This window comes from Gigantopelta aegis, chromosome 11 (genome assembly GCF_016097555.1).
Source record: "Gigantopelta aegis isolate Gae_Host chromosome 11, Gae_host_genome, whole genome shotgun sequence".
Lineage (NCBI taxonomy): Eukaryota > Metazoa > Mollusca > Gastropoda > Neomphalida > Peltospiridae > Gigantopelta > Gigantopelta aegis.
The window spans coordinates 27,065,872-27,084,596 of record NC_054709.1 but is presented as its reverse complement, the minus strand read 5'-3'; the positions used below and the strand labels follow the sequence as shown (position 1 = coordinate 27,084,596).

Sequence of the window (18,725 nt, the reverse complement as noted above, 5' to 3'; positions counted from 1 at the left end):
CAACATAAGGATATAATGCAAAATATGATATTTTGTACATTTCAGAGGACATGTCTATGTTGTTTGTGATCAACGGATCTTTGAATGTTTCTAACTACAAAAGAAAAACACCTTTATACAACAACGAGCCATATCGGTGCTACAAGAAATGCAATCAGGGACCAGTTGGTTTACAGGTGAGTTAATGAACTGCAAACAACTGTTATATAACGAATCCAGTGTTATTAATGAAGCGAAGGATGATGTGACAGCCGAGGTTTCTGGGGTTCCCCCTTGTGTATTTTGAAGTGTCCCAAATGAATATAGTGAATTTATTTGTGTTTAGTAGGGGACATTATGATACCTTATCAGTTTGATGTTTTGGGAGATCATTGCTATACTTCAGGCATGCTAGTGAACTTAATAAGTATTGTAAGCTCAATTTTGAAAAAAACAAACTCAAATCAATATGCCCATGCTGTTATAAACTATAACGGTAAGGGGATAATGCAATTCTTCATAATGATGTCGACGACAATGATAATAAAGAAAGAACAAGGAAATGTTTTATTTCATGACGCACTCAACACATTTAATTACGGTTATATGGCGTCAGACATATGGTTAAGGACCACACATATATTGAGGGAGGAAACCCGCTGTCGCCATTTCATGAGCTACTCTTTTTGATTAGCAGCAAGTGGTCTTTTACACGCACAACTACATAGACAGGATAGCACATACCACTGTCTTTTATGTATCAGTCGTGGTGCAATGACTGGACCGAAAAATAGCCCAATGGGCCCACTGATTTTAATTTAAAACAAATCTATCGATGTTTTGAATGCAAATTTATAGGAATAGACAGTGTAAAGGTCATGATAGTAGTTCAACTTTAGTACTTTAATCTTAGCTTGTTTCATTAAATGGGTCGTATTCAGAATTGGTAAACAGCAATGCTAAAACGATTGCTATATTAACGTAAACACACTGAGCGGGACAATTGTTTTCTATAATTGTAGTGTTCCCATACATATGCATTAATAAGATAACTTAAGACATATTTTTCTACAGTGTACCAGTCCATAATATATTAGCCAAATATGTTTTCTAACAAGACATTTCCACAGTTCTCAACGGGGATTATATTTTAAATCACTGAGGACAAACACCTTGACAACGTATATCATGATGAGTGTTACACGAGTTTTGAGTGAACTATTGTGAAAATGGTTGTATTTTCTCTACACTACCATTTGAATGTGAAAAAATAGAGGGAAAAAGGCATTACATCGTCCTAAGTTTTATTTTGCTGCGATTGTAACATGTGTTTTTGAATAATAGAGCTCTTCTGACGACGACTACAATTATATTAAAAATTTTAATCTGTAATTTAGAATATCAGCGTGTATATTGTTATAAAGTTCGTTTATTGTAACACAGTTTTTATGCTTCGTATATTGTAATAAAGGTTGAAATAGACAGAACAATGATAATACAATTTTATCTAACCGTAGAAAGTTCAGTTAGCTACCATGTGTCTCCCCATAACATTTATTTATTTATTTATTCGAAATCTTAATACTGCTAATTTTAAAACAAAATGTTTTCTGGCATTATATACTTATATGAGTTTAAAATAAACCTAAGAAAACATACTTTTATTGATCAAAAGTGTCCATTCGTGACGTCCGTCCGTGACGCTGATGTTAAAGTACTCATAAAAATAGGAACTAAATGTAATATTATCAAAAACAAAAACGAAAGGAAATCACGTATGCTTTAAATAATTGGACAGGACAATAATATGTTGCTGAATCGATCTATTTATAATAACAGACAAAAGAAAATCAACCACAAAACATTTTGTTTTTCCTTTTGCCTAAATATGAAAAAGAAATTGTACTGGTAGTTATTGTGCTTAGTCTTCAGTTTTAGTGAAATTAGATCTTACTACCACTGTTACTGTGGTGTCAGCAGATCTGACATGAATTCATTTCCCATATATTTGTTCTTGGCAAAACCAGTTTTCAAACACTGATATATTCAAATCAATGACAAGCCATATCTTGTCTGTGGGAAAGTGCATATAAAAGATCCCTTGCTGCTAATGGAAAAATGTTGCAGGTTATCTATGAAGACTATGTGTCAAAATCGTCAAGTACGTGACATCTACTAATCATTGATTAATTCAGCAATGTTTTCTGAGTTAAAGAAAACTAAAGTTTCAGCCAACATATGTCAGCGGTAATTCGACTGGTAGAATAAAGGTCTTGTATTGAAGTCGAATATATAATTATATTGTGTTATTTTGAACTTGATTTTCAGGGGAAATATTGTTATTGTTTGAGCAGAGGTATTACTACAACCAGCCATTTTGAAGACATTCGATGTCCTGGGTCGTATGATCAGTTCTGTGGAAGCGAGACCACAATGTCAGTTTACGATCTGGGTACGATTTTCATATTATGAAATGACTTTATACATAATTTTACTGGTCAATGTGAATTGATAATATGAGTTGCAAAATACAACATAACATAATGCTACAATTTTATACTTCTAGTGATTATCGTCTGTTCTCATCTGTAGTTTTAAGACAGCAGACAATATATATTTAAATGTTATGTTTTGTTTTAGTTTAGTTTGTTTTTGTTTGTTTTTTTATTATGTTTGTTTGTTTGTTTTGTTTTTTTAATCCCACTGCCCCCTTTCCTTTCTCTCCTTTGAATTCCATCTCATTTCTTCCCAATCTGGCAACTCCTCCTATCTTTCAACTTTTGCTGTCCACCTCCACATCCCAGTCATTGTCTCTCCAACAGAAACATGTGCTTGTCTCTTATGGCTATTTGTGCCACACACCTGCTATTCCCCATCAGCTTTTAGCTGTGGGCTTAGTCTGACCACTTTGGGGAGTGTTCAGTAGTTACTTCTGGCATTGTTAAGAGGCACTTGTAACCACCTACTATGCACCCCTACTACCGGCGGTCGTTAGTTAGTGCCGTGTGTCAGACCAGCTTTATTAGCGGCAGAGGACGAGAATGCCAGGTGGGTGCAGGAAAATACACAGAGACTGCACCCGTGGAGGAAGTTGAGACAGGTAGGCGATCGTGTGGACAGCTCAGAAGACAGAGTCGGAGGAAACTGATAGAAAGGGTCGAAACAGATTGAAATCGTGGAAAAAAATGGAAAGTTTTTTTTATTTTTATATTAAGATAATGAGAATGATAGGCAGAGGGTGATCGATGAGAAAGATGAATGAATGTGTGAGCCAGCTTTGACGGTATTTGAACCACTGTCGTCAGCTTGATTGTTTATTATGTTAATGTTGACACTGACACTTTTTTAGGCGGATGCTGTGAATTTATAGAGAACATAACTAGCTATTGGCTTAAATTAAATTATTGGTACGTATATGCACTGCATGGGCACACGTACAGCGAGCCACACTCGGCAAACTAAGTTAAAAAATAACATGTAGCTCCCTTTTTAGCTTTCGATGAATAGTTCCAAAATACGCCAACATTCCTTCAAGAAATTGCACAATACTTTCCTTTTTGACGTAGTCCTACGGGACACTCAAAATTCCATAGCACCACAAATTTCCCCTACCCACTACCGACCCATGTCGGGCTGCTTGTGCTATCTTGCAATTGCCAGCGTGGGCGGTTCCCTCTCCCACCCTATTCAACCTTTTCCTTTCCTGGACGGAGGTGCCGGCCCATGACAAGCGTACGCTACAACAACGTGTTCTGAATGTCCATATAAAACCCTATGACCTGACCTGACACGTTGTGCGCGCGGATGTAATAGAGTTTAAGACTGTTCTATGTGTTTCTTGTAAGAAATACGCGTCTTGTTAAACGTAAATGGTGTAAACATAGTGGGAACATATCAGTTTTAGATTAGTCAAACAAATCTATACTTTAAATTATGACCATTAAAATAAAATAGCGGCAGTTCTTTAGATATTAGTGTACTTAATGAACTTGATGGAGATAACACAATATATCAGAGATGTTTTACTATTTTGTTGAATAATAATCAGTGGCAAAGCAGAAACACTAATGTTTATACGTCATTGACAAAAATATTCTAACCAAGATGTGACCCAGATATGCGACACGAGTCGTTACTGTGAAAGTGACGTGTGTTTTTTTCATGCGTTAATAACGGATAAAACCCTTATGGTTCGCCAAGTATGTATAAATCCGACGTGGTATGCTCCAGGTCAAACCTCCAGTGGCATTTTGTAGGATCCTGTCCCATTCCTCCAGGATCGCGACTCCAAACACTGCCAAATTGGTCGCAAGACGAGGACGGTTTTAGATTATGTCCCATACGTGTTCAATGGCTAAGAGCTGACCATGGAAATGCGTTGAATTTGTTGCTGCTGCAACTGTGGTGAGCCTGTGCGTTGTCATTCTGAAAAACATGTCATCCAGGCTTAAACCCACCGATCGGTCTTGTGACAAATAAATGTTCCAAGCTATCAGTACAGGTCTACAAATTATTATTTCATGACTACACGTACTTGTATATACAATGTGGAAGAAACCATAAATGAATTATTTAAAGAGATCTTAGTGTTCGAAGCATATCTAAATATACTTGATAAAACTATACTTTATAAAACTATGTGCAATACATTTCTTATAATTGTACAGCTGACAACGTTTTACCTATCGAAACAGGACTAATATTTTATATGAACAGAGGCCACGTATTGTATTGTACTACTGTCATGAATTTCACTACTTATTTATATGTACAAAATATAGATGAGATAAATGTAAATATATTCACAAATATTATTTTACAAGACCAAATTTAAGCAAATTTGAGCAGCTTTTTAACTGTAAAAATATAGGCACCCTTAGAAACATGTGTAGATTTATAACTATTATCAACAAGCATTTCTCCTCCTCCTAAGACTTCCATTAGTTACAGTTTACGAATTGTTTTTCGAACTGTCATCTTGATGCTGTTATATTATATATGTATATTTGTATTCCTTATATGCCATCGAACGATGGCCCCGAGCGTAATAAAGTTCTGTATACACTGTATTATTCACAGCCTAATTATGAGCATGCATGGTGACTGAAGCATAGAACGGCTAAAGATTAAAATAAATAATAACAATCTACAAAATGCCGCAGCGTGTGGTAGCGAAAAAGATGTAGTGCAAGAAATGCTGGTTTTTAATAAATAGTCCATGTACTTCCTGTCAAATCGTGGGTTCCCACACCATGTAGGCTACTCCCTACCGTTCTCACAACTTTCTGTCAAATATTCACCATGCCAAAACCATTAAGTTTGTGCATATTTTGACTGATAATACTTGAGTGTTTCCAGTGAAGAACGATATTTAATAATTTTAATAATAAAGTTTTGTAAAAGGCCACGTTCCACTCTTCGCTGTTGTTTACTTCCAGGTTCTATCCAACGTTTGTTATCATGATTTAATATGAATATACGTGTTTAAAATGACAAACTATTCGTTTGCAGAACAGTATTAATTCTACCACATTTTAAAAATAATATTTCCTTTTAATACATTATTTGAATGAAAATGTCTTTCTTATAGGAATGCTCGCGCAAGGCTTTTAGACTAGTATGCATATTCAACGATATATAATGCACATTATTGCTTAATATCAACAAGTATAATCTTATAATTAATTAACAAAACGGTTAAATGTGACGGCTATTATATATAACGGGCTGAGCCATTTTGTACCATCCCAGTGAATACACTCTCTGGCGAGCCGATGGTTACGTAATACCTAACGTGTCACGTCAGGAATTAGTCTTAGAAATGAAGAAACAAACGTACCTGATTTTTGCGGATGCATCGCAATGTTCTGTAATAATATCCATCCCGGTAAGCCAGCAATAAGTATATATTATTTTTCAATACAAAATAACCCACCATTGTGTCGAAATAAAGCGTCGAAATAAATGTATTATGTTTTTTCCGTATATTAACCCACGTACTGAAATGATAACCGGAGCGTTTTCTTAGTTAATTGGTCTTTTCTTTCCGTGGCCTGTACCTGTGGTTCCCGATTGACAGGTGTATATTTGGAAGATCACCAGCCAAGATGTCTAGACACCCAAATACGTGCATGTTTTATTAAGATCACAGAGTATTGTGGGATAACCTGGCACCCCTAAAATGGTAATGGACATTATCAGCCGTTCTGCTTTATTACTGCAAATAATTCTGTAAAACCCTTGATTAAGACTTTCCCATCTAAACTCACAAGACTGACCAGTTACGTAGTCACAAAGAAAAGAAAATTATCATTTGGGTATCGTGACATGGGGCGATTACATGACAAAAGTAATCGATTACGATTACGATTACTTAAGAATGTCATGATTACGATTACGATTACAAGGAAAATGAAAGTAATCGATTATGATTGCGATTACACTGCCCAGTAATCATGATTACAATCATGATTACATTTTCACAAATATGAACTATTTTTGATGACTGTCAAATTTACCAAATGTTTGACATTCAATAGTCCATAATTAATTAATCAATGTACTATAGTAGTGTCGTTAAACAAAACTAACTTTACTTATTACGTGAATATTTAAAACATATTATTATATTTAACGACAAAACGTAATTCATGTCTGTTAATCCCCAAGCTGCTAAAAAAAACAAAAGCATGCCCCTTTAATCGACGAACTGCTCTAGTTCAGTGTCACATAAAACAAGACATATAGTTTACAGTTATCAAAGGTCCGAGTTGTCAACTATGATCATTTGACAATACATCAAAAGTGTTGAATACGATCGGTTGTACTGTGGCAAACTCTTTGTTTTTGCTAGTCTTAATGACCTTATCTCTTGTCTGTAAGCTTGACTGGGCAGCCAAATCCACACACAGCAATACGTTATTTAACATATATAACCCCTCCCTCCAAAGCATCACTACAATCGTTACAATTTTAGGTAACCGCTGGTATAAAGTAATATAACCCACAAATTCGAAAAGAAAGATTAAAAGAATAGAATATTTTTTTAGTGTTCTACCGGTTCAGAAAATATTTTGCTCCAGTACTTTCTTGCCACGGGACTTTTGGAGAATCAATTATTTCAGTCAACTTGTAAATTAACTGATTCACTTGACAGGTAAAAAGCCATAAAAAAAATCCCACACAGGACAAAACGTCACAGGAAACAAAACCGTCACAATTTTTAATAAAAAAAAATATATTAGGCAATATGTAACTGACTCCTAGTTTCTTTCGATATTAGTTTGGTCGTTGTTTTATTTGAATAAAAAACATAGCAAACTCCAAACACATTATAGATGAACACATAGATACGTTTTAAAAAATATTTACTTATAATAATGGTTTGAAATGCAACATTAGCCCGAAATGAAAATATAGAAAACAATAGATCGAGTTTGAGCCGTGATGTCACTGTTACCGGTGACACAAGAAAAAAAAAAACATGTTAAAAGGATACAAACTCAGGATAGTCCCTTTACTCAGTGCTGCACCCAACTTGAGTTGTTACCAAGCATATCAAAGAGGTTTAGTTAATAGGCATGTTTTCATAAGCTTATGTACGTTATAACATAATATAACCATTTACAGACATAATGGAAGGTGTTGGTATAAAACAGTTACGGAGAATATGATAATATGTGTACAGAACTCTATTTAAAACTAAGTAACCATAGATTAATTTTATATAATATTATGAAACTCCAGGCATGCTTTATGTTACCATTTTAATGCACGTGGCAAGCAGCTTGCAAGATCGATCTCGTAAATCAAAGAAACCGCAATATCCACGTCATTTAGAGTCATTTTACCCATATGACCTAAATAAACCAAATATTCGAATACTTGAAAATACTATTCGATATTTCGATTAGCAAATTAGTGAGTGAATATTCGGATATTCGAACCGAACATTCGATAATAATTCTGTGTCAAGAGTAATACCAATTTTTTTTTTTTATCTTAACCAATAATTTTAAAATGGGGATGCAGGCACGGCGACCCATTATTGCCATACATGTTTATTATATGTGCTGAATTATTGCAATGATTATTAGAAATAAGCCAAGTATAAAATGCATAAATATAGATGGTGAAGAATATTTAATACACATGTTTCATTCTAGATGGATCCACGGAGTCCCATGACAGAACACTAACGGAATTATACTAGTATGAACAGATTTCAGGCCTAAAATAAATAATTCCAAATCAAAAGCTATATGGACTGGAAGCAACATTTTCTAAAGACGTTTATCACCATACACGATGGAAATTAGCCTGGGACGCATCTCAATTCATTTTTGGTGGTATCAACCTGTTTCAAAAACAAAAACTCAGACGACATTTTAGCACGAATGAAATGCTTTAATTTAATGTCTTCTTTATATTTGTGATAGATGTGTGTACATGTTTGAATGTACGTGTACACTTGCGCTTGTATGTATATGCATATATGTATTTATATATGTGGGTATGAATATACTTTCGTATTTCTGTTTTCTTTAATTCTGTTTATTTGTGTTTTTTTATTTATTTACCTATTTATTATTATTATTATTGTTATTATTCGTGTTCTCCTTTCATTTGCCTTTCCTATTGTTTTCCACTGCCATCCTTTTCTTTTTCTACTATAGCTTTTTAAATTTAAGTCGATGTCCTAGACATGTCTCTGTAATTACTTGTATACGTTGCTACATGTGGTGATTTAGGGCCCCAACCCTAACACTATTATTCTTCTGGGAGAGCAAAAATTATTTTTTAAAAAGCTATATGGATTGGAAGCAAAATGTCACCATACAATATAGAAAATAACCTAGGGCGCATATCAATTCAAGTGTTTTGGCATCAATCTGTCAGTATATTTGGAAGATATAGCACTTTATTATGAATCTAAAGCAAACAAAATGCAAAACTCCAAAAAACTGTGGTCTATTAGAAAACTGATAGTCTTAGGGAGAATAACTTTTCAAAAACATTAATAATACCTAGAATAACATTTAAATAGCTTCACCTAATCCTGAAGAAACGATATTTAAAAAATAATAATAACACATTTAAAAAAAAAAAAACGTGATTTTTGAAATGTATATGGGAGAATAAGCCTGAAATATTAAAACTTGATTTAGTCACATCTCAATAGTAAACAATTTTATGACTGCCTTAAAATGTTCATAGCCATGAAGACTATTTAAAATTAATTCACATTGAGTAACCTATTTACGTTGGTTAATTGTATATCAAATGAGATAATAAAATACAGAATTATTTAATAAATATGTTTAAAGATATAGCAAATAGCTGACTAAAACAGAAATAGAACACAATGATTAAACCGTAGATGATAGTTTATGTATTAATATTTTCCAAAATGATGGAAATACTCATTGATCACAAGCCATTTCCATATATAAGTTATAAAAAGGAATTATTTTATAAACGACCTTATTGACAAAAACTGTGATATTTTAACATATGATCAGTTCATAAAAATTACAATATATCCAACAACTCTATTAGCTATGCTTCGTTAACACATGCAGTCAAAACTTACATATATACTTTAGATAATTTGAAAGATGGCAGCTTTAAAATTGTTAATAATCCCATTCTTCCATTTAAACAAACGTTTATTAAAAAGTGAAATAGGATGCAAGGATATGTACGACTCATTAAACTCTAAATCCATAACTCCACAATCACAAGCTAATTACACCAATCACGGTTTTATCTTTGTATCAAGTGTCTGGAACAAATATTATACACTGCCATTTTAATACATTAAATATTCAACATTAGTATGGTTTCAACATAAACTAGTTCACCAAATCTTAGCTACTAACACATTCTTACATATTATTCATTATGTTGAGTCAAACAGGGTAGTGTTTGTAATGACCACATCTATTTCTGGATTGCAAATAAGGTTCAACACTTATGGGTTACAGTACAAAACTGAATATTGACTCAGACTGGTAACATAATCAAATATAATAAAACAAATAATGTCATCTTTGGTATGATCAATAACGAAACATTCATTATTTATAATTTAAATTTACTAAAGCTAATAACTTTAAATTTAATAATGGTAATGAAGTCATAATTTAGTTTTGATAAACTGCTGATATATGTTTAAAAAAAAAAAAAAAAAAAATCCTTGGCTGTAGACTAAGGTAGATTTTGCCATCGGACCTCCAGTTTTCCTTTTAACACAGTGTAGATTTTCCTTGTGTTGCTTATTAGAATGTTAAATGTATAACAGAAGCCACACGTTGGTGATGTAGGTTCTTAATTTCCTTTCCAACATGAACTATGGTTAACAAGTTAACAACATGGTAATACAGATAATATATAGGTCTCAGCTCTTAGTTGAATAGCATACAGGTCTCCCGATGGAGTTGACATTGTAACTGATAACCTCAAGGGTACGAACAGCAGAGCTGTCTTCCTTGGGTCCTTCTTTGGTCTCTTTTCATGTATAGAAAAACTAATATTTATCAGATACATATATTTGTTGACACGTAATTGCCTTGGTTTATAGTCCTTAGCTATTGAGACGGGAACAACAATTAAAAGACCTTGATTGCTGTAATTTAGTTTGACACTAATAGGTCGGATTGCTAGCCCCTAATTAACTAAAAACTAAGTTATTTCATTTCATTTCAACTTATTTTCGTGCTTATATCCAATTAAGGTTCAAGCACGCTGTCCTGGGCACCCACTTCAGCTATTTAGGCGGTTTGTCCAGGACAGTGGGTTAGTTGTTATTTGTTAGTGGTTATTGAGAGAAAAGAGGGTTTAGTGGCCTTACACCTACCCACTGAGTCGTTAAAACACGCTCTCGATGGGAGCCGGTACAGAGCTGCGAACCCTGTACCTACCAGCCTTATGTCCGATAAATGATTTAACCCACGAACGCCACCGGGGGGAATGGAAGGGACCAGTACCGATGATTTAAGTTATTAGAGACCGGTACTAAGTTATTGCATGGCAGGTAATAGAATAGCAATTAACTGAAGCGTACATGAACAGCTAAATATATAAATTACATTTGAATATAGTTGTAAATGTTCCACTATGACATTATTAAGATGATTCGTATTTCTTTTACAGATATTCCTGAAAATTTGCCATTTAACCCTACTAATGATGCCACTTGCGGTTACCTCAGTGGTGGCTATAGGTGGCTTAGTGACAATATCTTCAAGCTGAAATTTGACAAATCCTGCAACAGTAATTCGTATTATGCTTATTCTGGTATGTATTCTCCTGACAGAAAGTCTCTGCGAACATTGCAGTTTTAAACTTCGTTATTTTTCGGTTTGTCATTTATCAATTTGTATTGTTTACTATATATTATATTTATTATATACATAGCTATGATATATATAGATAATAATATAATATATATATATATATATATATATATATATATATATATATATATATATATATATATAAAAGTGATATTTGATAAAAGGTCATATTTTCACTGTATTTTAGTTAGTGAAAATATAGAAATCATATTTATATATTTGTGAACAATTTTAGTTATCTCCCTTGTAAATAATTTAGTTTTTATTATTTAGGCCATTGTCACTTCATCGTTTTTTAGTTTGATGATTATCAGTGCACCTCATCGTATCTGAAATATAAATAATATAATTTAGACAACTGTACATATAAAATGGATGTGAAGTGCAATTACGGTGAAATATCTAAAATTTGATAGAAAGCGAAGTTAAATAATGACATAATATACTATCGTTGAGTTTAAATTAAACTTCAACTTCCAGTTCGATTCATGTTTTGTCTTTGTATGTTTATTGAAAGAATGCTTTGTCAGGTATGTTTGCACAGCAGTATTATTAAAATTAATGATTATTAATTTAATAATTAAATAAAGATACCTGGTCTATTCTTACTCGCTTTATAAAAAGTCCATGGTCCCCAAGTAAATTATCTTGAAAAAAGGTGTGTATAATAAATTATACCATTTCAAATGCTTTTTCGAATACGATATTTATTCCCCCCCCCCCCCCTCTTCCTCTCTCTCTCTCTCTCTCTCTCTCGATCTCGTCTCTCCTACACTCTCTCTCTCTCTCTCATTCGTCTCTATCTCTCTCTCTCTCTCTCTCATATATACTCTTCAAAAAATGTAGGCGAACCTGAAATATTTAAAAACATACGTTTTTTTCCACACCCAAATCCTAGTAAAGAACGTTCGGGGTCTGTTTATCAACCACACCGAAACACATCAAGCAGTTTCCCCGTACACGTGCGTGGGGGTTGTCATTCTCGATTTTGACAAGTTCCGGAAGCGTCCATTATCCCCACTGTGCGAACATTTATTTCTGTCAAATCTTTTCTGTCAAATTTTGGCAATGTTAAATTCTTATTAGAGTTCCTCTACTTTTTTTAAAGAGGTTATTATATATATCTATAATTGCGAGCGAGAGAGAGAGAGAGATGAGAAGAGAGAGAGAGGAGAGAGAGAGAGAGAGAGAGAGCAGAGATGAGGAGAGCGAGAGACACACACACACACACCACAACAACAACACACACACACACAAAAATTAATGTTTACGCCGTGGCAGCACATTATAATTTTGATCTTCTGGGATCGATCAACTTGTAGTTATTTATTAAAAGTTCACGTAAGATAGCAAAATAGTACATTTGCAACTTTGAAATAAAGAGCACATACATAAACAGTCTCTGACTTTCTGATCATTTGGTTAACAAAATAATTATGATATCCATTAAAATGAGAACAACAATATGCAGCATGTCAATAATATATAGAGTACAACTAATGTTTTCTGCATATTGATTTTTCTTTCCATTTAGAAAATGCGTTAAAGAGACATAATGACAGATGCGTCAGCGGATTGTGTATATCAGGAGAAAAGAAACAATGGCACAGTGCCATGGAAGTTTGTAGTAACAAACTTCTTAGGCTAACGACTGACATCATGGAGCCCCTAAAGATACTAATTTCGTCTACACTGTCTTTGTTCAGACGTTGGTCGAAGCATTGGATCGGGCTCAAGCGACAAAGGAAATGGAAATGGATTAATGGTACATTTTGTATTTTTCAGCTAAATATATTACATTTTATGTATGAATGATTACTAAAATAATCGAAATGTGTTATTGTCTAAGTGATACATTTTAAAAACTATTTGCAAAATTTAAATTGTGTGTAGTCCAGGAGCCGAATGCAGATATGGAGACAAAATGCCATGATCATAAAACAGTTTTAAAAATTAAAGGATTTGTAAGGAGTATTTTGAATATGGAAAATTATCAGCCAATGTTTTCCTAATCTGTTAAACCTTTGATAAACAACCGAGATTGATATTTTCCATATAATAAAATAATAATTAATTATTCATTAAATTTATCACATATCTGTCAATGTTATTTATTTGTCACTTAAATTATTAACAGACAAAACTCCAACACTCGGAAGTATCAAGTTATGGTGCAAAACGTCAATCACGTGATAATCCAGATTGTCGCTGCATGCTTTTATCTTTCTACGTTGTAAAATGAGGTTTGAAGCTAAAAGAACGGAAATATAGCTTGATCATATATAATACAACTTGATCGTCATTTCAAAATTCATATTTTGCGTTAATGTCACAAACAACTACATCACTGATAAAGAAAAATAAAACGTGTTATAGAAACAACAAAACATGTTCTATCTTTATTTATAATTTGTAAAAGCATAGGTCAGTATGTAAATAAAGCAATAATACTTACCCATTGTGAAGAACGTCGACAATTCATTGAGTTTGAAATTATATTTTCTCGATTAACTGGTCCTATTTAACTCTGCTCTTATTATTTGTTTTTTTAATGTCTACTAGGTGGATGTGTTTTGTGTACGTACATAGAATAAAAAAGAGAAGTCATAATTTCACACACAATAAGCAGACGACCTTCTTCTCTGTGGGTATTTAATGATTAATATGCATCTTTATCGATATTTTAGTGGGTTTTTTTTATTAAGTTCAACAAAATTAGAACATTTTTGTTATTTAATACCAAACCAGTTTTCCTTTTCGTAAAGCCAACCCAAATTAGAATTACTGACATAAAAACCACAAATGTTTGTTTGCTGGTATGAGCTATAACCTGATTTAACAAGGTCACTGTGTGTCGTCTTAGCTGATAAAATAGCAATCACTGCACGAAAATTTGTCTTTACATATTACTCAAAGGCAAAAGTTATTGTGACATGGATTGTTTAGAGTAATAAATTTGCGAATGGATTTATGGATGAAAGCCAGAGAAAATGTGCATGGAACAGCTCAAAGAAATACAACCAAGCAGTTGTTGCAGCGATTGTATGCGTTGTGCAAGAAGCATGGAATATCCGGAAGAAATGCTGTCCAGTGTTCACCATAAAAGGCTAGACATTCAGTCACAAATCATTGGCACTCTGTGCAGCCTTCAGTCCAGAAGTCAGAAAAACACCATTAGTGAACTGTTTGATGCAAATACGTCATGCCACGCCTCAGTGAAAATGACAGATGGCGAGTCATAGGGATGCTTGAATCTGGGACCTCGCAACGTGACGTCGCACGTCAATTCAACGTCCACAGAAACCCCATATGGCACTTATGGCAACGATATCAACAAAAGAACAAGGTCAGGGACCGTCCTCGTAGCGGCCGACCACCCGTTACAACCCCTCACCAAGACACATGGATCCGAACCACGCATCTGCGAAACAGGTTCCAGCCAGCAACCCTCACAGCCCGTAACATCGCTTTCTCCAGCGTTTAGTGGCCTCAATGAGATGACGGTGCCAGGCCTGTATCAATGCTCAAGGTGAACACATTCGCTACTGACTGTGTGCACTTCGCTCTGGACCCACTCTAATGATGTGGCTCATTTGCATATGGCAGGTGCGCCCTTTTCATGGACTACTGCTCATTTCCATACATTCGGACATTTCTCTTTCCATGTTATAACGTTTTACACACGGCAGTAAAACCTTATCATCAATTATCTTTGTCTTGTGTGTGTCACAATAACTTTTGACTTTTAGTATATAATTTGTCGCTCAGGTTGAACTTTACATCATCTTTAAGCTAAATGAATGTAAAGGTAAAAGACAGATTATCATGACCTTGGCCTTCTTCGTTTAGAGGAGAGCACAGGATTTTCAGGCTAAGCCATATTGCTTATAATGTTACCCGCAAACATGTTAATCATTCCGCCGGAAATTCTAATGGCTTTTCATGGTGTTGAATGCAATTTATGTCTGTCGATACGGATTTGATTTGAATGTAATGACGCGGGAAGTTATGTAGATGTCAGTCACCTGTATGCATTTGGGTTTTTTTTGCATTTACCATAGTTTTACACCCAATAACCGATGTATTTTTGTCGTGCTAGGGTGTATGTATGCATGTATGTATATATGTATGTATGCATGTGTGTGTGTGTGTGTGTGTGTGTGTGTGTGTGTGTGTGTGCGTGCATGCATGCAAGCATGTATGTATGTATGTATGTATGTATGCATGTATGTGTGTGTGAATATCCATGTATATTGTATGTACGTCGCATTTCAGTATTACATACACAGATATTAACGCACTGGCCCAGGGGATAATTAAATCCTTTCTTAATGTAATAGGATTGATGTGGACATTGCTTTTCTTTTGATATTTTAAAAATAACGTTTTAAATATTAAAACTTTGTATTTTTGGGGGTTGTTGTTTTTGGTATTTGGTGTTGGTGTGTTTTGTTTGGTTTTTAACATAACCAGCCCTTGGTTTGAGGTTGACAGTCTGCTATCCTATATTCTACAGTTCATACCTCATAAAATACTTAACATATATGTGTTTTCCAGGCACTGATTTCAATTCCACAGTATTTGGGAGCGATAGACTACAGTGTTTATCTGTGTACAAGACAGAATCTGGTGATATAGAAGCTGAAACACAAAGTTGCTGGAGTGAACTTAAAGCAATTTGCCAAATATGTAAGTTTAGAATAACCAATAGAGCCAATTGCATCTTCTAGTATTTCATCAATACCACGTTTTAGACAGTTGATGTATAGTTGATGATTTCCTAAGAAGAGAAAGAACTAGTTTGTGTAACATTTATCTAATATATACATAATACATTTAATTAAACATGGCGTTCGATGATAAACATTTTAGACCATATGACCGTAACAAGAACTTTTGGGAGATAACTCTCGACAATTATTGCTTCGAAAATCGATTGGCGATATGAATCGTGATTTTCTCATGCAAACGGATATATCCGAGATGTTCCGAACAGTTAGACACGTATTATGCAGCATATTGACATGTAAACAAACGTACTACGGCGAGACTCAAGAATTGACGTTATCATTCATAACCATCAAACGAAAACGGTTTAAGAACAACTTTACAGTGAAAGCTGTCCACCTTTCTGGAAAACCCCCCAACAAAAACCCCCCAAAAGAACCAAACAAAAAACCCACAACAACAACAAACAAACATCAAGTACTAGTTTGATTTTGTGTATGGATATTCACAATAAGTTGAGGTCATTCCCATTTAAAAAGACACTGCTTCGCATACTAATACGTTATTTGAATACCGAGTAATGTCTGACTAAAATTACAAAAACACTAAGCTTGGTACTGTGTGATAAAGAGATTACAGTGTATTACCCTCGTATGTTTCGATATCGTCAGCATCATATATTAGGAATACAAATTGTATTATGAGAGCCTCTGATATTGACGATACCGAAACACATTTTGGTAATACTTACTCCCTCTCTGTATCTATCTCTGTCTCTCTCTCATTTATCTCTCACTCTCTATATTTATCTACCTATCTATATTTATATCTATATTCATATCTATATATTTATACATTCATCTCTCTCTCTCTCTCTCTCTCTCTCTCTCTCTCTCTCTCTCAAACCTAGACTGTCTTCCTTCCTCCCCCCTGTCCTCTCCCTCCCTCCCTTCCTCTCTCTCTGTGTCTCTCTGTGTCTGTCTCTCAATCTCAAATCCTCTCTCTCTCTCTCTCTCTCTCTCTCTCTCTCGCTCTCTCTCTCTCTCTCTCTCTCCTCTCTCTCTCTCTCTCTCTCTCTCTCTCTCTCTCAAACCTAGACTGTCTTCCTTCCTCCCCCCTGTCCTCTCCCTCCCTCCCTTCCTCTCTCTCTGTGTCTCTCTGTCTGTCTCTCAATCTCTCTCTCTCTCTCTCTCTCTCTCTCTCTCTCTCTCTCTCTCTCTCTCTCTCTCTCTCTCTCTCTCTCTCTCTCTCTCTCTCTCTCTCTCTCTCTCTCTCTCTCTCTCTCTCTCTCTCTCTCTCAAACCTAGACTGTCTTCCTTCCTCCCCCCTGTCCTCTCCCTCCCTCCCTTCCTCTCTCTCTGTGTCTCTCTGTCTGTCTCTCAATCTCTCTCTCTCTCTCTCTCTCTCTCTCTCTCTCTCGCTCTCTCTCTCTCTCTCTCTCTCTCTCTCTCTCTCTCGTTCAAACCTAGACTATTTTCCTTCCTTCCTCACTCCCTCTCTCTCTCCGAGAAAGGAAGGAAGTGTTTCATTTAATGAGGCACTCAACACATTTTATTTACGGTTATATGGTGTCGGACATATGATTCAGGACCACACAGATATTGAAAGAGGAAACCCGCTGTACTCTTTTCGATTGGAAGCAAGGGATCTTTTACATGCACCATCCCATAGATAGAACAGCACATACCACGGCCTTTGTCGTGCTGCACTGGCTGGAACGAGAAATAGCCCAAAGGGTCAACTGACGGGGATCGATCCCAAAGCTTTACCACTGGGCTATGTCTCACCCTGAGAGACAGAAAGGAAGTCTTTACTTACATCGTATTTTATTAGTATCCATTAGTTAATCAAGAACACACAAGGACATTCATTTTAATAGCTAGATAGTGTGAAATTCGGTACAATTAACTTCAAAATCATTGGCTGATTTGAACTTTGTTGTTCTGCTATGCAATACTAGTAACATTACTGTTCTATTTAGCAGAACACGAAAGGCCAGGGACCTATTTCACAAAACATTGTAAGTTTACGTCTGCGACTAGCAGTTATGTCGGTCACACATTTACACGTGTTTGGCTTCTATTTCACGCAGAAAATTACGTCATTATAGAAGATCGAACATGTTAAGGACACAGACAAATTAAATACGTGTACTTCTAACTATATTTGTTGTACTATAATAGTAGTAAAACGTTTTAGTCTATTTTTAGAGGGTAATTCACTATATCAAAGTCACAGACTCATATTTCACTCAATTGTAACTTTATCGTAATGTGTTTCAGGTTTGTAGATTAACCAAACTTTGTGTTAATTTTCACGGGTTGAAACTAGTGTCTGTCCCTTTAATTCCGATGGTGGGTATCTGTACAGTCATGAAGGCACTTTTTGTCTCTTACAAGTTCGACCAGTGTTTCAACATCTTGTCTACTAAATACGAAAATAACACATATGAAAACTTACTTCAAACAACCTTAGCTACAATCGTCTACTGGGCCCCGTTCCACAAAGCGATCTTAGCCCTAAGGTAACCTTAAGTGCATATATTATCTGTGCAGTTACGGTGATATTAGGGCTAAGATCGCTTCGTGGAACAGGGCCCTGCTCTATAATAGTGATATAAGTATGTTGCAGTGTCTAAAATCATGCCTGTAACATAAAGTA

General features: G+C 34.9%; 1 protein-coding gene across 2 annotated transcripts in view; it reads left to right on the top strand.

The window, feature by feature from the left end:
• Window positions 1-18,725, top strand: part of LOC121385676 — a 68,437-nt gene that overhangs the window by 34,594 nt on the left and 15,118 nt on the right. For both annotated transcript variants that reach the window (XM_041516446.1, XM_041516447.1), the window contains exons 3-7: window positions 46-176; window positions 2,308-2,431; window positions 11,134-11,277; window positions 12,871-13,101; window positions 15,894-16,025. In XM_041516446.1, coding sequence (XP_041372380.1) covers window positions 46-176; window positions 2,308-2,431; window positions 11,134-11,277; window positions 12,871-13,101; window positions 15,894-16,025 — 762 coding nt within the window. The remainder of the gene's footprint in view (window positions 1-45; window positions 177-2,307; window positions 2,432-11,133; window positions 11,278-12,870; window positions 13,102-15,893; window positions 16,026-18,725) is intronic.